The 24826-nt window shown below is 42.5% G+C and overlaps 1 protein-coding gene across 1 annotated transcript in view; it reads right to left on the reverse strand.

The window, feature by feature from the left end:
- DOCK5 (dedicator of cytokinesis 5) overlaps positions 1 to 24826 on the reverse strand; it is a 205718-nt gene that overhangs the window by 108021 nt on the left and 72871 nt on the right. The window contains exons 3-9 of the mRNA XM_046656390.1: positions 23565 to 23605; positions 18291 to 18346; positions 16476 to 16572; positions 6464 to 6612; positions 3825 to 3960; positions 2559 to 2716; positions 1306 to 1387 (exon numbers count right to left, since the gene is read on the reverse strand). Coding sequence (XP_046512346.1) covers positions 1306 to 1387; positions 2559 to 2716; positions 3825 to 3960; positions 6464 to 6612; positions 16476 to 16572; positions 18291 to 18346; positions 23565 to 23605 — 719 coding nt within the window. The remainder of the gene's footprint in view (positions 1 to 1305; positions 1388 to 2558; positions 2717 to 3824; positions 3961 to 6463; positions 6613 to 16475; positions 16573 to 18290; positions 18347 to 23564; positions 23606 to 24826) is intronic.

Raw genomic sequence — 24826 nt, forward strand, 5'->3', positions numbered from 1 at the left:
TGAAATTTACATATAAGTAGATCCTAATTGGTAGGGGGAGTGGAGGACGGGAGATGAATTGCAGCTATTCCAGAATGACATTGATTAGAAGATGGACCAAAGATTCAATAATACCTTTAAAATTTTTTTTTTAACGTACATATTGACTGATAAATGCCTTCTGATTTGAGGGAAAAACTCGCTTATCTCATAACTGAGGTGATACTCCATGTGCTGGAGGAGATTTTGGGAAGAGTTCTAAGCTCTGTCTTTCTACATTTACCAGATGGAGAAGATACAGATGGCTCAGCGCAGGGACAGTAATCAGATCATGCTTGACCCAGCAGTGGGAAGTTAACAGAAGCAATGAATAATAATAAGGAGAAATAAATAAGTGAATGAATGAACGCTAAGCCTGTACTGGAACTGCTCCTTCCTATCACTTCCTTAGGTGCTTTACTTGAGACTCTGATCCTCTGGTAAGGGGATAAGGAGATAAAATATGGGTGTGGGATTAAGGAAAAAAGGGAGACAAGGAAGAAAGCATCTCCATTAGGCCTACTGGGAGCTGGGAAAGCTCCACACCCAGGCTCCTCAGAGCAGGTGGCAGCAGCTCTGGGGCGTTTCAAGCATCGATGTCAGAAAAAAGTGAGAGAGCCCCAAGAAAGTTCCCAGCCCGAGAGACAGTGTCGCCAAGCCAGAAGCTATAGGCCAATAACTGCCTCGCTCCTGATCCACACACAGCAGCACTCCTCCTACCCTGGAGAAGAGGAGGAGGGGGCAAGTCCATTAAAATGTACGCAAATAAAAAAGTCTAGACCCCATCTTTGGCCGAGCTAACTTCAGTCCAGAATGCTCTTCCCCTTTTTCTGCGTAGCTCATCCCCTCATCAAATTCCAGTTCTTGCTCAAAGGGCTCCTTCTCACAGAGGTCTGCTCTGACCACCTATTCAAAACAGCAACACTTCCCCAGCTCAGAAACTCCCAATCCCCCCAAAGCTCTTATGACTTCTAACATCATGTACAATTTACTCATTCCTTTGATTATTGTTTACTACTATCTTCCCCATTCGGACAAAAGCTCCTTGAGAATAGGGATGTTTCTCTGATGTGTTCACTGATGCATCTCAAGTGCTGGATCAGTGCCTGGCATCTAATAGGTGCTTGACAACTATTTGTTGAACAAATGAGTGGGTTACTGCTGCCACGGGGATTGTGATGATTTTTATTTTCATCTTTTTCATTTTTTATGTTTTCCCCATACTTATTATGTGTATCTGCTAATATCATAAACAAAGAAAATTATTAAACATAAGGTAAGACTTACAGTAAAGACCGCTTGAAGGTTATTAAGCTTCTCTATTTCCTTGGGCATCCCATTACTGCCCCAACGAATTAGGTAGTTCTCACTGGTGGAGGAAAAACAATTATTCTTAATGAGGGACTAACGGGATGGAGCTGCCCTCAGTATGGATTTCAGAGGGCAAAAGGAAGCTCCAGAACAGCTCGGTTAACTTCATCAGGCAGGCGTGAATGCAGAACAGACAGGAACTGAGACGGCGCAACTGCCCACTCTCTGGTCTCTCCAGAAGTGTGCCTGCTGCAGCCCGGCTCCATGAGGCACACCCCGTCCAGACCCAGGACAAACACTGCTCAACATGGGCACAGACATGGCAGATTCCGCCTGGGGTCTGTCTTCCATCTCAAATTCTTTGCATAAAAGTTTCAGCTTTGATGAATCAAGAATATAATTTTAATTATAAAATTATAGAAATCATTCCAAATCCATCCACTGAAATCCACATCACCACACTCAAAATTTCTATTTTAGAAAAAAACAGTTTGTCAGTAATTACTTTCAACCACCTTCTCAACAATGTCTGTTTTCTTAGCTGCTCAGCAGTAGCATGACTATAGGACTGAACAAAGTCCATTATCATTCCCTATAGCCTTTTTAAAAAAAAAATTTTATACCCTTTATTTTATTAGAGCAGTTTTAGGTTCACAACAAAGCTGAGTGGAAGGTACAGAGCTTTCCCATATACCTCCAGCCCCCATACAAGCACGGCCTCCCCGACTAGCGACATCCCCCAGCAGAGTGGTATTTTTGAAACAACCAATGAACTGACACGTCATTACCACCCAGAGTTCATGGTTTACATGAGGGTTCACTCAGTGTTGTCCATTCTGTGGGTTTGGACAGAGGTAAATGGCATGTACCTACCATTACAGTAAGTACCATACAGAATACTTTCACTGCCCGAAAATCCTCGTGTTCCACCTATTGATCCCTCCCTCCCTGCCCCCTATAGTCTTTTCAATTCTTTGCTCCTATCTCCATGGTCTGATGAGTTTCATGTGATTTCTAAGACCCAGGACTACACAAACCGTTACTGCACTGTTTCAGCTGCCATACAGAAAGCCTTAGCAGCCCAAAGGATTTTATTTTCTACTGCCTAGAAATCCTCCCCATCTTCTCCACTTTCCCCTCTTAATCTAGCAAAGAACTCCCCAGTTAGGGGGCAGTGGAGGCTTGGGATTTTCACAAGGTCGACAGCAGAGGACCTGGCTCTCCACTACCTGATGAAAGTGGACTGGTCCGGGTCATAGAGGGCCATGAACAGCTCTGCATCCTCCCCAATGTTGCAGACGAAGTTCTTGAAGTTCACATAGAGGCCGTAGGTGTGGACAGAGCTGAAGATGGACTGGCCCCGCAAGTCCAGGTTCTGCAGTATTGACTGAACACAGAGGAAAAGAGGGAAAAGTGTCTTGGTTTTAGCAAATGGGAGATACTGACAAAGACACTGGCCTGCAAATGGGGACAAATATAATTACCACCCTAAAGGAGAAGCACTTACTGAGAAGAAAGTATGTGTAAGTGGACAAATGATCAAGTGAGCAAAATATAATCACTATTACTTAGATGATCAACACTGTCCTGTTCAGGGCCTTGGACCCCAGGAATTCAATAAATGCTGTCTAAAGTTGATAAGTCATGGGTTTAGTAGCTTCAAGATGTTGTCATCTCTCACAGTGGCTTCTGGATGAACCACAAAAATCAAGATTCATTATCCTTCTTTTGAGGCATAATTCTCACTGCAAACAAGAGATTCCACCAGAAGGACTTCACCCTCGGGCACGGTTAGCCACTGCATCCAGACACATAATTAAATGTTATCACAACTTGTGCTAAGGAAATAAAAACGACAAACTAAAGAAAATAAACGGAAACCTTTACTCATTGGAACAGAAAGACTAGAAGAATATACACCAAAATGTCAACATGGTTGGGTCTGGGCAGTGATACCATGGGTGACTTTTTTCTGGTTCTCTTTTTCTGTACTTTCAAAATTTTTATTTAATGTCCAATTACTACTTTTAAAATCTTCAAACACTTTATTTTTAAATATTATTTTATTCATTTTGGAAATTAAAATACATTTACCAAATACAGAAGGTAACACAATAAAAAGGCTCCCCCCCACCCAGCTCTCCTTCCAAGAGGCATTGATTAATTATCAATTCCTTGTCTATCACTCCAGAGTTAGTCTACACATATGCAGGCACAGATGTATGTATAATCCTTTTCGGAACACAAATAATCGTGCTTTATACACACTGTTCTGCATGTTGCTTTTTCTAAGACATATTTCTCCAATATTTCCCTATCAGAACATATATAGCAACCTCATTCTTTTTGTTATGTTCTGCTTTGCAAATGAGGAGATGAATGATTTTCTAAACAACATTTCTACCTCTGTTGTCAATGACTACCTTTCTCTCATTAAAAACAAAAGCAAAAATGGAACCTCAGTAGCCAAAAGCTGCACACTTGAGGAAGTGTACCTTTTCTTCTTGGATCTTTTCCTCAATCCTTTTTGAGGCCATTTCATGGGCTTTGAAAAGGGCAACGGTGCTGGTTTCATCTGGGTCCAAGATGTTCCCATTGTCATCTCGCACTACTAGATCTAACCCAAGCATTCTAGAAAGAAAGAAATGGTCAGCTAGTCCTCCTTATTAGGAACAGACTCTACTAAAGAGCCCTCATGAAAGAACCCAGAGGATTCATAGCTACGAAGGTTGGAAGAACAGCTCATTGGGTTTTCTCCTTTCAATTTCTGCCTCCTTTCCATGTAACAACAATGTTAGAAAACATGATGTTAACCAAACTCGGATCATGATATGCAAAGTAATCTGGTCCACAGAACCTCAACAGGAAAGGAAAAATTGGCAGTGACTCTGACCAGATTCCTCTGACCACAGACTTTTCCTCTAACGTCTGCCGTTTGGCATAGGAACGATGAAAGACCAATGCACAAATATTTGGGGGCTTGCCTTGATTTCCTTAAAAGTACAGGTTTGGGGGACAGTACTTAATTCAAGACTGTCTTAAAGGAGATCCATGAAGTAAGTCCTGGCTGTTGTATCTCATAACCCATCTCGGAGCATGGGCTCTGATGTCAGTCAGACAGGATTTGAATTTTGGTTTTAATACTTGCTAGCAAGGTGAATCTGGGTAATTAATTTTACAAAGTCCTGATTTCCTCATCTGTAACCATTCCCTACCCTTCAGGGTTGCTGTGAGAATTTCATGAGATAATGCATGTAAAGCATGCAATATCTAGCATATGACACACTCTCAACAACTGTTAGCTCTTATTGTAACAAGTGGCACAAGAAAACACTGGGTTGTGTTAAGATGTAGCTCTGAGTGTTGTGTGGGAATAGCAACAGCTATATGGTCTCTTTACGGCACGACCTCCACCAAGTCTTCACGACCTCCACCAAGTCTTTTATGCCCAATGTGCACACAGAAGTAGAAAAAATTTCCTTAGTTCCAAGAAGTTGGAGACCATGATGAAAAGAGGATACTGCTATCTGAATGCGCAATGTACATTCCAGGCACCAGGCACCAATTTGGGAGTAGGGATCTCCAAACAGCAAGAAAACTCAGGGATAACAGTGAAACATGCCAAGTCTTTGAGAAGAAAGCAAAAATGCCTAATTTCCCTTCTCCCTGCATCTCTATCCACTGATTTAATCTGGCAGGTTCCTTTCCATGGCAGCCAGATGCACAGGCCACCCAGACTCATGAGTGATGGGGCCTTGTTGGCTGCTCAGGGACTGAATCACTGATGCACTGATGGAGCAGTTTAATTTCTTGAGCTGCTTCCAAGGGCTGGAATGGGAAGGCAGGCATGTTCCGCTGTTTGTGGGATGTTAACATCCTGTGCCAGAGATCAGGGTCCTCCAGGCCAACGCCATACTGTGACAAGACCCAACAACACAGAGGCAGCATATGTGCAAGTGGGGATCTGCTTTATCCCACCCTAGCTGTTTTTTAAGAGTCTTCCAGCACTCCTATGAAGGGACAAGTGACGGGGGAGGGAACTGTTAATTCTTAACCCTAAGAAGGGAGCATTCGACAGGGAATCGAAAGTCTTGGGTTCAAATTTAAGCATTCCCGCTTATGTGACGTGAAAGTAAATCACATAAGCTCACTTAGTCTGTTTCTTTAACCATAAAATGGGAATAACAGCTACCTCATAAGGTTATAATTAAGTAATACACGTGAACTGCACATAGGAGAGATTTCATAAATAATTGTGGAATCTGAATCTTGTAGGCTGTTTACTCCAGCTATTTCTGAATACAGCGGTCAGAGTCCATAACACTTAAATGAGTAGGATAATGAGCTGTATTGTAGAGTTCTCTGAAGTATATACAAGAGTCCTAAAGTTGGAGAAGTAGGGAAAAGGGGAAGAAAAAATAAACCACATATGCTCAAGTTGAAGAAATGTAGAAAATGAGACTATATGTCAAATGGGTCATTAACCAAAACTGAGGAACCAACGGTCTTTTAAAAAGAACTGGTCAGGAGCCATGAATCCCAGGTCACCATAAATTTTGAGGAATTGACTAAACGTCTCTTTTTCTAAAAGGCAGTAGTACCTGGAACCTACATATCTGCCTCAGCTAGTCAGCAGGTTGATGAAGCAATGAACTTAGAAGTTACTGGAGATATAATCAACAGGCTAAAAACATTGTTTTACTATTCTGGCAAATCTGGTTTTCATGCACTGTAAAAAATGGCCCCAGTTACAGGAAGAGAGAGAGAAAGAGAGAGAAGGAGTCTGATACTGGCTTAAAACCCATTGTTGGAATAAAAATAGAGAGCTTTCCAGGTCTCCAAAAAGGTCGGCCTTGGATGCTCAGTGCCTTCAGTTTATTTGGCAATGAAGTCAGTCCCAGCCAAGCCCACCTTCCCTGTTCATCTGTCATCTCCTGGAGACCAGAGATCCAGCACACGGTCTGGCCCGTGGAGGGTGCTGCCAAATTGTTTTTCAACAAAATTAACTGTTTCCCAAGGCAAAAAGAGAGCAGCAAGCATTATTCTTTGGCAACTCCAAGATCAAAAGTTCATGGTGAGCACGAAGCTGCCCGTCTTTTTCCAGGTTCTCAGCGGAAAGTCATCCCTGGTTTACCTGTTTCCATGATCGATTTTGGCTGTGACCTTCTTCTTGAGCTCTGCCAGTTCGTCCTTGGGGAGTGTTCCAGACAGGATCTGGGACCGCCACTCGATCAGGCTGTACGTCATCTTCTGCAGCTGGCGGAAGAGCGTGACCTTGCTGTTCTACGATGGAAAAATGAGGTGGAGGAAAGAACCCAAAAGAAGTTTGATGGAGAATGGGAACATTTTTTGACTTCATTTTTCTTTTTTTTTTCTTTATGCTTTTTGTCCCCAAATCCTCCCAGTACATAGTTGTGTATTTTAGTTGTGGGTCCTTCTAGTCGTGGCATATGGGATGCCGCCTCAGCGTGGCCTGACAAGTGGTGCCATGTCTGCGCCCAGGATCCGAACCAGTGAAGCCCTGGGCAGCCGAAGTGTAGCACGTGAACTTAACCACTGGGCCACAGGGCCGGCCCCTGGACGTCATTCTTTTAAGGTTCTATAACCAATTAATTTTGCCATACGGTAAGCTGTGCATTTGAGGGGATTTTTTAAAATATTACTAGGGATGGCTCTGTCTGATCCACTCCCACTCCCTCCTCTACTGCAACTTCAGAAACAGATAAGCAAGTGTTTGGTTGGATGGTTGGTCCTAACTCATAAGGACATCAAATCATCCACGCACCCTAAAGTTCTGCCCATGTCCCTCCTTTGTTCAAAACCCTCCAGTGATTTCCACAGTCCAGATAGAGTAGATCACATTGTAAGCCCCTTCCTATCTTGGCTCATGCCCACATTCCTAGCTGCATTGTACGCCAATCTCTACCTCAAAAATCTATGCTCCTTCAGTGTAAAACTATGTCCATTTCTCCCAGGTGCTCCAGACCCTCTCAATATGTTACTTCCTCCACCCAGAACCACTCTTGTCCTCTTCCCCCAAACTTACTCCCATCTTTATCTCTCTCTCACTCACACCCCACTCCCACCCCCTCTGCCAACTGCTAATTCTGACTTCTTCAGTCTCAACTTAGAAGTCTCTTCCTTGAAACCCTAACTCTGGGTTTGTCCCTCCTACAGCTCCTGAAATTAACTCCTATCACAGCATTCAGAACCCAGGACCATCTTGGCCCATCTGACTCTCCCCCTAGACAGTAAGCAGCTGTAGGACAAGGAGCTTGCTCATATTTGTATCCCTAGGAGCTGGTACAGAGTAGGCACTCTATAAAATGCAGGAGTGAACTACGGACAGAGAAATAACTGTAATTTCAGAAATAAGGGATATTGGAAAGTAAAATGTAAAACATTGTTTTAAAATCTGTTTCCCCAGAAAATTCTTAGACTATTCAGAATGTTGGACCTAGAAAAATTAAACCATTATTCTGGATTTCAGTAAGAACTTCCTGTAACTGAACTAAACTAATGACCAACTATATTTGTGCTCCAATCATTTTAAGAGTTAAATCCCTGATGTGTGAGCCATTATGACATTGGTTCTATCTACATGAGATTGATTCATTAAATATATGTTTTTAGAAAAACTGTCAAGAGCATCTACTATGTGCTGGAAATAAAGTTCCTGCTCCATTCTAGAGGGAGAAAAAAAATACATGAACTACACATATGTGAGTATATATATATATGTAAACAATATATAAATATCATAGACAATATTGTTTACATATATAATATATATAATACTTACATACACACACACAAAATAATGTGAAATTATGAGACGTGTAAGAGGGAAAATAAACAGGACAATATGATATGGTGTATGTTGGGGAAGGAGGTCACTTTAGATAGAGCGGTCAGGAAAAAACTGTTCTGCGTATCACTTTTGAAATATGTTTTTTGAATAAAAACCTGTACAATTCCAGCCACCCCATATAAGCTATGAAACCATTTCTTTTTTATTTAGGTAAAAAGTCACGACAAGTTCCCTAACCATATACTTCTAAAATTATAGGAAATATTACTATCTGCTATGAAAAAAACTCAAAAAAAGCAAAACACCACAGAAAGCAGCTGTTGATGGCCGAGCAGCATGTTCTTTAGGGACATTCTTCTACAACAGTCCCAGGGACAGTTCCTGGGCAAGGCACCCAGTAGAATCAGGCTGAGAATGTCCCAGGTTCTCTGGAACAAGGAGCAGATGCCGAGGGAAGAGCCCTCAGCTCAGAAGTGGGGTGGTGGGAGGCAGCAGTGAGACTGGGAGAGTGGGACATGAGCCCAGTAAAAGAAGTCTGAAGTTCTGAGAGGACACAAAGGAAAGAGACGAAGACTTATTTTGACTGCAAGGTGCTCTGTTAACACCGCTGATCTGAAGAACACAGAACCGAAGCCTGCTGAAACTTTTGAAACTGCCTCGTCTCACGCTTTTAGCATTTTCTGAGTTGCCTCTTTCTCATCAGCCAGTCTTTAGAAAAGCATAAAAATGGGACTTTTAAAAGTCCCATTTTTAATAACAAAGGTACAAATCCTACTTTTTTCCTTCAATTCTAATGTTTCCGTCTCATTGTCTTTCAAACTGGAGAAAGGAGTGAGAAACTAAGCCCATAAAATTTTGCCTTTCAAAGCCATTAGGCAGAAAGGGAATCTTTTTCTCTTTCTTGCAAGGTATTTATCTTCTCCTAGTTAGTTTTTTGTTTTAATGCTTCCTCATTTTAACAAAGATATTAGGTCTCATAATACGATAAAGAAAGGCTCAGAGACTCAGGGGATCCTCTGTGAGAGACAGTGCTCTGATTGTGGCAATGTTCACAAGTTCTGGGTCTCAATTATATCAGACACTATCCACGGCAATTTAATTATTGCCTGTCCGTATCAGCCTTGTTTGCCAAGTTCTCCCTGAAAAGAAGGATGAAGACAGCCATTCTTCTCTGATTCACTGTGCCAAATTAATTCTGAATAGACAAGCTGGAACACACCAAAGGAAGCAATTTCCCCATTTACTTGAAAGAAATGGATTTTGTTGCCACATTCCTGAGATTGTTCTAAGAAGGACGTTCTGTGCAATAGCTGGCCCTGACACTTTATGGATTCTTGGGGAAGCATAGAAGGACAGGTGAGGAGAAAATCGAGCAGTCCCCGTAACACCAGGAGCCAAGGACCTCTGAGTGTCCATGTTTTCTCCCTGTCACACCCTCATTCCTGCCCTCTTTTCTGAATCCTGCACAGCCCAAGCCGGCCTGCTGCCGAGTGCCTTCTCTCCTACCTCCGGCCCTTGCTAATCTCAGCCTGTTTTACACCAGCACCCCTTGTCACATAATTTAGGAGGGCGGGAATTTGTTTAATAATTTCTTTGATCCTCTCCACAAAAGTGAGCACAATCCTAGGACACAGGAGCAACTGAACAACAAATGTTGACAGCTCAAACTTAAAATAACACTCTGGCTTCAACTTGAGGAATAGCTACACGAAGGGAGAAATCTAAATATGCCATCAGACAGTAAAGGTCTTCCTGTGTCTGGTTAGAATTTCTCCCTCTTTGCCACCTGGAGATCTTTGAGGTCTCACTTTTTACATTTCTATTCTGGGTGTCTGCTTTTTCTTAAAAGAATTTCTAGAGACAAAACAAAGTCACAAAAAAAAAAAAAACAGCTTAGTCTTCAAGGCTGGTTAGGGATACAGAGGCCACCCATTGAGTAACTTAGAAATTCTGGGGGCCATTGAGCCAACGGCATCACCTCACTGGGTTCTGAAAATCTGGGTTCTATTCTTCACTTTCCCAAAGAATGCAGACCACAGTCTAAAGACTTTTCTCTGGTCCTCCACCTCACCCTCTGCAAAAGAATCACTATTTCCTCTGCTCACCAACGTTTCCTCTTCTGCGCAGATTCTACACTTGAGAGGCAAAAGTACTTCACTGGAGGTATGGGGACTTGATGTCTTTCTCTAATTCTCACTAACTTGCTAAGCGACTCTGGGCAAATTGTTCCCTCTGGGCTGTGCCCATCTGTAAAATAAAGGGACCGGCACCAAGATCATTCCCAAGGACGAGCGTCTTCCAGTCTAGGCTGAGCCATTTAACTCAATCACTCCTCCATCAACTTCCTGATTAACTCTATCTGACTCTGACCATCTCACTCCTGATGTACTAACACGCTTGGGTGGCTCCGTATCAAATTTCACCTGCATGTATAGAGCTCTTCGCAATTCATCTCATGTCTTTTCCAAGTATCTGTAACTCCTTGGTCTTGGTCTTTCTGTGTCCTCGTGCTGCACTGACCACGAACGCCAGGAAGAAGGGAATCCCCACGGCCCCTCCCATTCTTCCTATCCATTCTAGTGCCTTTTCTCTCTGTCAGAAAAAGACTTCACCTGACTAGCAAAAGCTTGATTTTTAAAGAAAATATTCCAGTAAAAGACAATTTTTGCCTCTAGAAGTAGTGTGAGAAATCCTGAAAGCCACACAACAGAGTCAGAGAAAAACAAAACTGGAAAAACATGCAAAGCAGCAGCCTGCCCCGTCCAGTCACTGCCACGTCTCATCTTGCCTCTCACGACAGCCACGCTGAAGCAGGGCGTGCAACACACAGATGAAATGCCTGACAACAGGATGAAGTTCTCCGTGGGAATTTTCTGTCCTTGGTAATAAGCGATCAGATGCCGGTTTCAAACCATGAGACCAGCTTAATTACACTTCAGAGCATATGCTCCAGCAGCCAGTAATAACCAGCAGTTCAAAAAGATTAGACTTGAGTGCTTTAATCTGCCTGGATATGCAACGATGGGAAGAAAGGGCGATTCACGGTGTCCTGCAAGTTCCCCCACCCCCACCTCAGTTACAGGCACTTTTTCTACTCCAGATTTTTATAGAACTATAGACTAGCACAAGGTTTTATTTTGCTGGCAAGTTTTAAATGAGAGGAGATTGGTCATTTCCATGAACTACATTTTAGCAATTAAATTCACTCGATTCAACAATATATATTAACCATCTTCTACCACCAGGCTCTCCTGTATCTCTTTTCCATAAGGAGATAGGATTAGATTCAGTCTCTCAAACTCATATGGACGAATCAGCCTGGCTGACCAGAACTCACCGACCCATTTCTCCAACTGGAAGGCGAGAACAGCGCTGAGCTAAATGTCAGGCAGAGATGTTACAGAGTGTGTTCATGACAACCCAACATCTCAGAAATTACAAGACAGTGCCTCTCAAAAATTCTTGTCCCAACATCCCCACAAATATCCTCTATCTTGTCAGTTTTCAAGACCTGATTTTTAGCTGAGAAAACTTGGTATTGTAATGTGGGATGCAGATTTGTGCATATTCATAAAGTATAATTAGGTTATTATTGAAAAGGCAAACTTAGACATTACATCAATCCGATTATGTCTAAATTAACGCGTAGGCATCCACCCTTCTAGCTGGGGGAACCTGCATGGAAGCTGGAGATGTGCTGCTAGAAAGAAAAGCAGCCAAAGTTCAGCTCACTGGATCTACTTTCCAAGGCTGGAGAAAATCATAAGACCCTGAGAGGCAGCAGAGAATAATGGACAGAATACTGAAAACCTCTCCACCTTGCACAGTTAAGTAACTCTAGGGCTGGAAGGGAGCCCACCCCCTCACCCCAAGCTGGAGGATGAGTGAACAACCGCGGGTAGGTGGCAAGTGCACCTTAAACAACTTCAGGGCAAACTTCCACAGTGCATCTAGTTCTCCCAAGGCTTTTCATCATTAATCAGCTCTTTGATGAAGCAGTGCTTCACCGGGTGCTCAGAGGCTGTCACATTTTGAAGACGGTGTGCCAGGCACTGTCCCAGAGTTTTACACAGATTACCCCTCGGATTTTTTTACAGCACATTTGCAAGGCATATATAATATATAATTACCAGTTGAGGTGAGGATAATAAAACTTAAGAGGCCAAAGGACTCATCTCAGGCTGTAGAATCAGCTAGTGGCATGAACTGAACCAAAACTCCCACCTTCAGAACCGTGTTCCTTCTGTTTGGGTTTGTTTACAGAAACTACTACTATGTTAGTTATTTTCTGTGAATATGAAAGTACACAGCAAGTAAGGGTGCAAGCTAGAATCTAAGAACTGGCCATCTGTCTGAGCCCAGTGTCCACAGGTTTGCCATTTCACCAGGCGACCATCTCCTCATTCACAAATTTCCTCTCTTCCTGATCAACCACTGAAAACACACCCAGTAAACGGGCTCCAATTGAGGAAGAGCAGAGCAGACAAAGCTCATCAGAATCTGTTGTGAATTTGCACTCTGTGCTGGCATGCTTCCCCTTTCCTCTCTGGAATGGATCCATGCCTCCTGGACCTGAACCTAAACCAAGGAGGCTCACTATCTACGGTGGGAAACACTTGGCCTGCTTACTGAGAGCTCAAGGCCACTCTGCCTAAGATGATAACACAAGACAAAGGGAGTGGCCTTGGATAAGGGGGAACACAGAAGGGAGCTTCAGAGTCTCCGAATCGGGTCAGAGGGACCCTGAGCAAGACTGCCCAGAGGGAGGACGTCCAGAGCAGCTACTGTTTCCAGCTAAGACAGCATCAAGAATCAATGCTCACATTGGCAGAGTCCTTGAGGGTCTGCCCACACAATGATTTCATAGCCACCATCTCTTGTCACACTCTCACAACTCTATGGAATATACAAGACAGATTTTTTTTTTTTGAGGAAGATTAGCCCTGAGCTAACATCCGCTGCCAATCCTCCTCCTTTTGCCAAGGAAGACTGGCCCTGAGCTAACGTTCATGCCCATCTTCTTCTACTTTATACGTAGGACGCCTACCACAGCATGGCTTGATAACCGGTGCGTAGGTCCACACCCGGGATCCAAACTAGCGAACCCTGGGCTGCCGAAGCAGGATGTGCGAACTTAACTGCTGTGCCACCGGGCTGGACCCACAAGGCAGATTTTATACCATTCTACAGAGGGTCAAAATCCATCAGACACTTGAAGACCTCAAGTGGCTTGCCCAAGACCACAGGGCCAGTTTAGGCAGGGCCTAGACAAGAAACCAAGCTTCCTACTTCCAGTCCAGTGTCTGTCCCCTACAGCCTGCTTCCTCCCAAAAACATAGGGCCAACATCCATCAGGAAAGATAATTAAATAGAAAAAAATAATACTAATGCAACAAAAAGGAAAAGAAGGAACGTGGGGGAGTCATCATTTCTTCTTTCTACTTCGGACAAACGGGTTCCCCTCTCTGCAGCATAGGTACTCCCCTCCCCTTTAACACATATGGTTATTTCAAAGGTTACAGTATGACTCCTAAAAATAAACCATGGCTAAACAAATATCTTTCCTTTCTAGAACAGTTACCTCTGTTTACACAGTGGGGATGGCATTTTCCCCACACATGAGACTCTGGACTTACTACATAAATTTCTTGTGAACTAAGACTCGGAACAGAACTAGGAAATGTGTTTTAGAGAAATGTGGAGGTTCTATGACACCACAGCTGTCTTTAAAGACATCAAACAGAAGGCCTGGTCTCATAATCTGTGGAAGGAAATGCCTGAGAGAAATAATACAAGTATTGATGTATATTAGTAGAAATCTGTATTTATCTTTACATAGACTGAAGCAACTTACACACAGACTCAGAAAACAAAAAATCAATAAAAGTGTATGTGTGGCGGGTGAAAACTATAGATTTGGGTTCCTTTTACATTTTTCCTAATGAAGCATAACATTTGAGGCTTGCTACGTAGACACACTAATTTTTGAGAAAGAAGCCCAGAAAGCATGCCTGAAGTGAACTGTCAATGCTTTGGGAAGGGACAGGAAAAAAACAGAGAAAGTCATGATTAATAACAAGCTCTTTTTAAGTGGATTATTTCTTCATAGGTGAGCATGCATCAAAAGCAGAAGCAGATTGCTCAGCCCTGTCAATGAAGATTCCCACAATGAACGTCTTTCAGTCAACCAACAGCACCCATAAGACATTTTTAAATATTCACAAATAACAAGAGTTGTCTTGCTGGATGTTGAAATTAAGATGGGAAAAGTGCTGCCCTCTGAGAAGGGATGGATGTTTTATTTTTTTCCACTTAGAACCCAATTCTGCGATTAACTAGTAAACTCTCACAGAGGAAATCCTCAACCCAAGCTTATCACCATTTAACTACTAAGGGATTTTGGAAACCCAAATACATGAATCATATTTCTTCCTCCCTGCTTCACTTATTTCTCGTTTCTGCTCAATAGCAGACTTGGCACTATTACCTGCGGACATGTAGAGGACACAGATAAAGAACTGAGCACAACAATTGCATTTTAGCAAGAACAAAAGTCTACGTCATTCATACGCTCCATTCTTGTATAGTGCAACTCAAAAAGTCTCATTTCCCAGGACTTATTATCTGATACATTTCACCACTCACTAATTTCCAGCACAAATATGTTAAGAAAATAACCCATGTATATGCAATTGCTCACCCATCAAATTTGCTGCATTCACCACTAACAATCAATTAACCAGAACCAGAGAGTGCTTTCAACAGAAGTACAAGATGATTGATGTAGGCCAAAGGGCTTAAACAACATCTCTACCCTCAGAGGCTGTGATTTAAGAACCTACAGGTTAGCACTCTCCTCAATTAAACATAAAGAGACCAAAAGATCACTTGCATTACAAGGCAGTGCGCCCCAAGGACCAGATGATGGGTTCAGCAGTAAGTGCTCTTATGGTCCAGAAGGAAACATTATGGATGGGTGTATTTAGAAGCCACATTATGAAGAAAAAAGGGCTGAAATGAGGCCTTGAAGAATGGACTGGCAGACAAAATTCATGTGCTTTTCCACTGAAGGGGATGGTGATTTCTACTGCTGTGATCCATCGTGGGAAGCAACAGCCCTGAATGGAAATGAAATATCTTCCATTAACTTGTAGAAGTTATGCTGGAATGAGCTTCTGATTACTACTCTTAGTACTTAGGGTCTACAGTGAGGTGTTCTCAATAATTTATTAAGATTGGCTTTTGAGAGTTAAAATGAAGAATCAGCACATGACTGAACAAAAACCACATGAAGGGAAGAGAATGGCTCCTAGGCCATCGAGTCTAGTCTATTCCCTCACTGAACTCATTCGCACATCCAACAAGAGGACATACGCTCATCATAGGAATTGCTGGACAGCCATGGAAGCCTGGAAGACGCTTACAGAGGCGGGACCTCATGACGCATATCCACGAGGTCTCCAGGAAAACAGTGTTTATGCGCTCTAATATCAAGGGAAGAGCTTCCTAAAGTGGACACATGTGCAGGCTTGCAGCCAATGGACTTTGAGCATTCTTGGTCTCTTGAAAGACAGTGGCCCTACGTGTTCTCAGTCTGATAATAGTAAATGCCACATTTACCCTGTCTTGATTGCAATCAGGACATCACTGCTTGTGATTATGGTTTATCACGGAAACAATGTGCTGATTCCTGTGTAATTTCCCACTGAACTGGCATACTTATTAGCATTTTGAGGTCAAATCATTGTTGTGAGAAACAGTACTTTGAGCTGGCCCCAAAAAGAAGACTCTTTAGACCATGGCGTAATACTACTCAGTGCCAGAGTCTGTAAGTTTCACTGGCCAAGGTAAAGAATGCTGCCCTCATGGGAGCCCTCATGCAGCTGAGCACTGAAACAGTCACGGATTTCTATCCACTGGGATACACGTACAGGCTAAGAGCATGTCCTGCAGATTCCTCACTGATAAATCTGTAATAATTAATAATTGCACCTACTCTGTAGGAGTGTGGTGAGGATTAATATTTCCTGGCACTTAGCAAGGACTATGTAAGTGTAAGCAGTTGTTATTATCATTCTTACTTTACAATCAGCATATGTGTCAGTTGAAAAAGGACTGACCTAATCATTATGTCCACTTCTGCACTGCCCCATATCATTAACGACCCTACTCCAGCAAACGAGAATCTGCTGGCTATCAGCCATTGTGTGGTCCAGGTGAGATGTGCCCACTCCACAGAGCTTATTAGCAGAGAGCTAATAAGCTGTCTTGCAGCAGAACAGACTGAGGGCTCAGGAATAATGCCACCAGCTCCAAGCCTCAGGGGAAAACTTACCACATAGAGCTTGTGCCAGATGACAACCCATTCTCGCAGGGTCGACGTGAGCTCCTGCACCAGGGGGAGCTCACCAGGAATCACAGTTTCGTGCTGCCTAAGGAGACCAGAGAGATGCTCATGTTACTCCAGGTCGATCATCGCTGCTTTTCTTGACAGCGGTCATATTCTCAAAGCTCAAAGATGGGAATGGGGCTGGTTGAGCTTGGAACAAAACCATGTCTGTTAGGGTTAGGTATGTGTAGGAAATTTTATCACATCTAAGCATCTGAGAAAAGAGAAGGAGCTTAGAACACCACGGTTGTCAAAATGAACTCAGTTTCTGCAATGGCATGGGCCTGAAGCACAGCCTCTATCCCCCCATTTTGGATCCCTACGGGAGCCTCAATTAACGGAGCCATGCTGGCTTAAGTGGCTCCCAGGGATGGACGGAAGCCAAAATCCTGTATTTAGCTGGTTCTTCCAAGCAGCCATTTTATAAGGGAGGGTGGGTGAGGAAGTGACCATGGCACAAGGGTCCTGGGGTTCATAATCTCACACAGGACCTGCTGGTGGGGCTGAGGCTGTGTCCTCTTCTGGAACGGTCCTCAGTTTTTTCCTCATCTGCTGCCTCACTACATAGAAAATGTACATACACCAAACTCCTTACTTACTCACAGGAGACATATAACAAGGTAGGGCTAACATTTATTCAAATAAATCCTCTCTGGTATTTTTATGATTAGCAAAAAGAGAAGAGGAAAGAGCAAGCAAGGAAATGGAGGTTAGTGGTAGGATTGCGAGACTTAAATAAAAATACAGGACGCCCAGCTAAATTTGAATTTCAGATGGATTAAAAAATCTTTTATTATGTCCCATGAAATGTGTGGGAGAAACACTGTAAAAAATTACTTTTTATCTGAATTTCAAATTTAACTGGGTGTCCTGCCTTTTCTCTAGCAACCCTAATTAGTGGGAATACTCCTCCCACGCTGCCTTTCCACCACCATGGCTGTGGCTGGTGACACTGGAGGCTGCCCAGGGACGGTGCACCGGAAAGAGGACTCTCCAGGACAGGACACCTGGTTTTCAGTCCTGGTTCTGCTACTGAAGAGTCATATGAATTTGGGCCTGTCTCTACCTCTCATCTCTGGAATCGGGGCAAAACTTAACAACTGAGAACGTTCTTTGCAGCCTTGAGTCTGCATGACTCTGTGACCCACGCTACTCTCTCTCAGCCCCGATTGCAGTCCTGCTTCTGGCTCTCCTTAACTTGCCTGCCTGTCGGCTCACCAACTTCAGGCTGAGTGTCACTCTTCCTAGCTGCCATGGGGGCAGCACTTTCCAGGGGAAATGATAAGGTGGATAAGAAATAAGAATACCCCAAACTTAACACATTTCATCTGCAGAGCACATTTGCACACGTTACTTTATAATTTCTAATCAAGGTCATGACTAATGTAGAGCCAAATTTGTTTGTTCGCCCCGATTTGTCCCTGATTTGCAATGGAAACAAGCCTGGGGTACATGGAGGCTGACTGACTTGTCCTGCTGATTAGCTTGCTCACCCGTCTCCCGGGATCCCCAAATAGGGGGCTCTCACGTCTTATCAGCAAATCACGCCAAAGGTTCATGGACAAGCACACACACACACACACGCACACGTGTTGGTGAGCAGGTTATGAGTGCACGAGGAAGGTAAAGGCCCTCTGTTCATTCGTGATCTGTCTTTACTATTGTGGGGAAGGATGCCAGGGACAACAGTACAAAGGCACTCCTTAATGGTAATGTTACATCTTTATCATTTTTCAGGAGTCTTCGTAGAATGGAACTTACCCTCGGTCTTCCACAGTCGCCTCTTTCAAATGGATATACGTTTCAGGGAAAATACCCTACAGAGAGAAGAACTTTGGTTACGTGGCCATAAAAATCTCAGCCCAAAGCAAAGAGCACAAATGGCACAAATAACAAATGTGGGGAGAAAGGACACCTGGACACCAGCTCAGGTCTACAGGCTTCCAGGACACCCGTTACCTGGACTGGCCGTCTATGAAAGCACGGCTGAACACTCAAGGTATAAATTAAGATCTGGGTTCAGAAAGCGTAAGATAAATGCTTCGTAAATGAATAAGCAAACGTGCCCAGGGTAGCCCAGAGCTGCAGTAACAGTCAGGAGTTCAACAGTGAGATCCTAAAAGCCCCGCGGATCCTACCTGCCCTGAGAGGATGCCTGGAAAGGGTTTCAGGTAATTAGTGAGATGGAGGGCTATGTCCTTAGTGGCCCATGAAATTACACTGATTTTCTAAAGTAATTCCTCTCGACACTTTCACTTAAACCAAATGCACCCAAAATCAATTAGGACTAGTCATCTGGTTATTTTTAGCACTTGCGGGTCTCAAATTGCTCTCCATCCTATATCCCTCAGAGGCAATTCTATATCAGTATGGTGACCCTGCCCACGGGAAAACTAAGGCCCTAAAGACCTAAAAGAAAGACTAGAAACTGGTCAGTAGAAAGTGAAGAACTGAAGATCAGATCTAACCAATAGGAAGCGAGTCGTGGATGTGAGTTTTCTTAAATGCCAAAAGCTTCTGCTGTTTAACTGTGTGCTATCCTCATCACTAAACAGAGAAACTGCCATCTGGAAAAGGCATTGCTGTTCTTTATTTTATGGTACTTTGCATGCCAGACCAGGGGAGGGAGGAGAAGAACCTGTTTAACAGGCACCATTGGCTCAACTGCTCCTAGGCCCCGCCTGTAGAAGTTAGCGCAAGCCTGTGGACATTCCATGTCGGGGCTGGCTGACGCAGTCAGACATCCCCCTACCTGGGGGACTGGGTCAAAGATGCGCGTGTACCCAGTCATCCTTAATCCATTCAGAGACAGAAAACTAGGGAATTTCAACCGAGGTCGGTCTTGTGCCTAGTTTCGTGTGCTAGGTTTATCTCAACAATACTCTTCTTTCTCCCTTTTAATCCTTTGCCAATAAAACAGGAAACAGCAAGAAAATTGAGACTGCACTGCTCCCAGAATTGGTGATGACAGGGTGGATCCTGCCACTGCTCGAGTCAGAAGCAAAATGTTCATCCTCTCCCGCCAGGCAGGAAGAACCAAAAAAAAGAACATCCCTTCCCATCCACCCTGTAAAAGGGGCAGGCATGGGGCATGTGACAGAGAAAGCGCTGCCCTGATCCTGTTATTGATAAGACCCAGAGCACACAGAGGCAAGGGAACACCGATCTCGGTCCTTGTAGGCACAGGACTCAAAGAGATCTTGGAAAACTGATCAAACAAAACAGTCAAAAACAAACAAAAATTGGGCAGGCCCTGTGGCCATGTGGTTAAGTTTGCGCGCTCTGCTTCGGGGGCCCAGGGTTTCGCCGGTTCGGATCCTGGGCACAGACATGGCACCACTCATTGGGCCATGCTGGGGCAGTGTCCCACATGCCACGGCTGGAGGGACCCACAACTAAAAATATACAACTATGTACTGGGAGGGCTTTGGGGAGAAAAAGGAAAAATGAAATCTTTAAAAAAACAAAACAAAAACAAAAACAAAAATTTAATGTGCATATAATTCCTTTTGGGCCCGATTTCAACACTGGGTGTTTCTTCTGTCTCCTAAGCTGGTGTAAATGTTTTGTTGACAACCACCTGTGTGGAGAAGAGACTTGGCTGTCCAGAACTCACCTTGAGAACATGGTGCTAAGTGAAACAGGCCAGACATGCAAGTACAAATATTGTAGGATTCCACCTACATGAGGCATCTAGAGCAGTCAAATTCATAGTAAGAGAAAGTGGGATGGTGGCTGCCAGGGGCAAGGGGGAGGGAGAAATGGGGAGTTAGTGTTTAATGGGGACAGGTTTCAGTTTGGGGTAATGAAAAAGTTCTGGAGATGAATGGTGGTGATGATCGCACAACACTGTGATTGCACTTAACACCGCTCAACTGTACATTTAAAAATAGTTAAAATAGTGATTTGTATGTTATGTACAAGATCAGATCATAAGCAGATAATCTACATTGGGTGTACGGACATGATGATTTTCATATTATGAGAATATTTATTTTGCTGTCTTACCACTGTTATCTGTAGGCGTCGTCTTGCCATGAGAACAAGCATCCACTGACAGCCATTTAATTGCTGAAGCTTGTGGGACTTTTCCTATGCCATCGCGAGACAAAGAAAGCCAGGATAAACCTGGGCAATATATTTCTGATTTACAGCCGCTCTCTCAATTTTGCTTTTCCTTCCTCAGTGTAACCTACTCACTGAGAAAAAAAATAAACTAGGGGCCAGCCCAGTGGCGCAGTGGTTAAGTTCGCATGTTCCACTTTGGCGGCCTGGGGTTTGCCGGTTCCGATCCAGGGTGCAGACCTAGCACCACTTGTCAAGCCGCGCTGTGGCAGGCATCCCACATATAAAGTAGCGGAAGATGGGCACAGATGTTAGCTCAGGGCCAGTCTTCCTTAGCAAAAAAAGAAGAGGATTGGCAGCAGATGTTAGCCTATGGCTAATCTTCCTCAAAAAACAGAAAGCTTTCCATTGCAACAGAAAAATAAAAGGCTTTTAAAAAATAAAAATTAAAAATAAAATAATGATTTTCTAGATATTGCTGTTATGCACACTCCCACAATCCTGCCAGGATCAATAATCAGTTTCTGCAAAGCTCTTGGCTTCTTCAGTTTGTAAAACCACTAGCTCACTTTATCACCACTCTAAATGACTAGGTCTGCTTATAAACAACACAAAAAATTTCCATTAAAATAACAGGCCTTTCAAATAGCTGTTCTCCTACAGACTGGCAAAGGAAAGAAAGAGCATTAAGAGAGTATTTCAAATAGGCTGATCCGTTAATGAAGGGGTGTCAAAAGTTGAGCATAATTCATGACAAATGACTGAATTTTCTCTGTTCTTCCTGGATCTCTTCACAAGAAAGATATTTCAATTTAAAAATCAACAAGTAAATGCACGGCACCTGTTTGTACTATCATTTCATTGAATTACAAAGTTTAATTATCAAGAACTAGGAGACGCTCTTACTGAAATAATTCTTTTAAAGGGTGAGATTTAAAGTTTAAATAAAGCTTTTAAGAAAATGAATTTAAAAAATTAAAAAACACACCCAGAACCTGTCAATTATATCCTAGCGGGGCACCCCAACTACCCTCTCTTCAAAGCAGACAGGGCACTCAGCTAGACGGACTGTGATGTATCAGGAAATCACGGGATGCCTCAGAAACCAAGGTCTTGCCCGCTCGAAAAGGATCCTTACGTACTACAGACCCTGAAAGGGAAGACCTGTGGTCGGGGATCTTGTTTCAACATGATTCACATTCACCAGTTAAAAATCAAGAATTCTGTTCGTTCTTTAAGTTCATATGATCTTATCTGAGAGTGGATTTTTGCTCATGTTTTAAAATTAACTTATTTAAAAAAAGGTTTGGGAATTAAGTGACATAAGTATTGTTGCTCTTTAATGAATTTGGAACTTCAAACTTGTTAACTCCAATCATACTTTGAAATAAGTACTACTTTCATAATTATGCATAAAATAAACACTGATAGGGTTAAACCCAAATCTAGAAGCAGGAGTGGCTGAAACCAGGTAGTCTCATCTGACAAGGATCTGCAAAGGAAGAAAGGCTCCACTTCAGTCCTTTCATGCTCTCATTCACGCCAGAACATCTGCCGCCCTAGGTCCCTATTAGAAGGCCTGGAGAAATGAAAGTCAGCAAGAGATTAGAAGAAAATAATTAAGCTGGAAATGAAGACATGTGGCACATGAATCTAACTGTGGGCAGAAAAATTCAGCATTAGGATTTGGGGAGGGATAAAGGGACCAAAATTGTGGGAGTTGGCACTCACATTAAAAGCAAACACTCCTTTATTTTGGTAGATTATTAAATTGTCAAAGTTAACAAAGTGTGTGTGTGTACACGTACATGTGCAAATATTGAGTGTGACTCAAGAGTCAACAGCACAGAAAGTTTGACCAGGAGAGTCCCGGATTTCAATGGCCTATCCCTTGTAGAAAGGCGTTTTTCTGGGCCCTGAACTCTTCTGAGAGTTGTGTGCTCGGGTTACTTCTAGCTCATATTCTGTTCGAAGAATAAGAACCATGGGGTTTTTTTCACTCACCTCTTGATAAATCCTAAAATGTTTCTCTCACTCTTTCGTAATTCCCCATTTTGCGTGTGAGCTAACTGTGAAATAATATCAACTTTGCTCTTTCCAAACAAAGTGCTGACATGCTATGCTGCCCGACGTCGGTGTCAAAGGAAAAGCGCTGACCTGACCTAAAATAAACTGAGAGGCATCAGCCTGGAAGCAGGATTTCTGTAGCTGACGGTTAGCAGCTCTGGCACTAGGAAAGGAACCTGCTAGGCTCAGTATTTTTCAAACTCTGTGCCCATGATGAGATAGCAACCCTGTACAACTATACATCAATAGAATTAAAGATACATAAAAAAGCTATGTACCTGAAAGAAAAATATGTACCTGAAACAAAAGTTTTCTAAAACAATACTTACCGTGGCATTCCATTTTCTTTTCTATTTTTCAGTTTTGTCTTTTAAAAAAATGTTGCATTGTATTGATACAATTGTACTGATTTCATGACGTACAACTGGGGTGGTGAGAATCACAGTTTAAAAACTACTACTCTGTTCTATCCATTTTACAATGAAGGAAAGAATCAAGTGGAAGTGGGGAGACTCTTTAGTTGTGGGATTTTGGCATTCACACTAAAGGGAAAGGAAGCAGCACAGGTCCCTCCCTGAAAGAGACAGCCAACTACAGCAGGGCCACTGTATTGCCACGCTGCCGAGCTGGCGGGACGCGAGCTGGAAGGCTGGAGAGGCACCACGTGGAGTGTGACTGCACCTCTGCGCCTTTATCCCTGAGTTGGCTGGTGGGAAATACGGTCAATGGATATACTGTTTTACTTGAACATTGAGGTCAGAGAATTTGCTTTCAAATCTAAGAACAGCTATCAAAGAGAAAGCAAACTAGGTCTCGAGAGAGTAGGCAGCAGACAATGGGAGCCGACACCACAACACACACTTAGTAGACAGTTCAAATTAAAAATTTAATGAGAAGCCATACCTTTTTAGATTTATTTTGGAGGGTATATCCTCTGTACCAACCTGCAAGGTATAAGAGAACACAAAATCCTTTATGTTATCTAGGATAATATAAAGATATTAGCAATATACACCTTCATATTCTCTTGGAATACTAGGATGGAATCCAAGAGACAATTAGCAGACGATATACTAGAACATGCACATTTTGGTTTATTACACACTAAAAGTCTAGATCTCTTTGAGAGCTTCCAAAAATGACAGGTTTAGGAAGCATAATTCTGTGAGGAAAATAAAGCTTGAGGATTTAAAATTTACTTAGACCCACACTTCATCTCTACTCCCTCGGAGAAAGGATAGAACAAAAAAACAAGAGAGAAAGCAGCTCAAGCTCTTAACATTTTCATACCTCACATCATTCAGTAAGTGATTTTGCATAAATGAATATGGACTTTCATCCACATATATACATCCTACAGGTCACTTTATACTATTAAAGTAGATATTTTAAAAGAATTTATATATTCTCTCTCTCTTTTCTAAGTTCAAGGTTAAGAACTACTATTCTGGAACAATTTTGAATTGGAAGAGCAAATCTCATATATATCAATGTTTGTACCTTAAAATAAGGAAACAAATAATAAAACAACATTGTAAACAATTCTTGGTGGTGCTAAAAGCACTGCCCCAACATAAAAAGATGGTATGTGTTTCCTTATGAGGCTTTTAGTAAAGGCTTTAATTTCCTTTTAAAAATTCCAATAAATACATATACCTATGAATGTTTTCCCACCCTTTACCTTGTGAAGGAGTAAATAATTTAATCTGTCCATAAACAGATGTTTTCTATTAAATATTTATTGAACACTTACTATAGGTAATTCACTGTAATAATTGTCTTCATTCCCCAATGCCCCTAGGCATTAATGTGGTCGTCTTGCCTAAGTAAACCCTGTTGTAAGTGGTACAAACATATAAAGGAGCCATATACACATAGTGAATGCATGCAAACTATAATTAAAACTTCAGACATCTGCCAGTAGGGTTCTAGAACTCTCTTGTAATTTGTGCTATATGAAATCATCCAGAAAATAGACATACAATCTATTTTGGACATGTTTCAAGAAGAAAGTTGAATTTACCTTCATTGGACATGGATTTAATAATATTTTCACCAATTTTAAATTCTCAGTATTCAAAAATTTAAAGGATTTTTCTACTTTTTACATGGAGGAATAGAGTATTATGCTGTGGAATTGTTATAGGTTGCATCAAGGCCCATGG

This window comes from Equus quagga, chromosome 3, assembly GCF_021613505.1.
Source record: "Equus quagga isolate Etosha38 chromosome 3, UCLA_HA_Equagga_1.0, whole genome shotgun sequence".
Classification (NCBI taxonomy): Eukaryota; Metazoa; Chordata; class Mammalia; order Perissodactyla; family Equidae; genus Equus; species Equus quagga.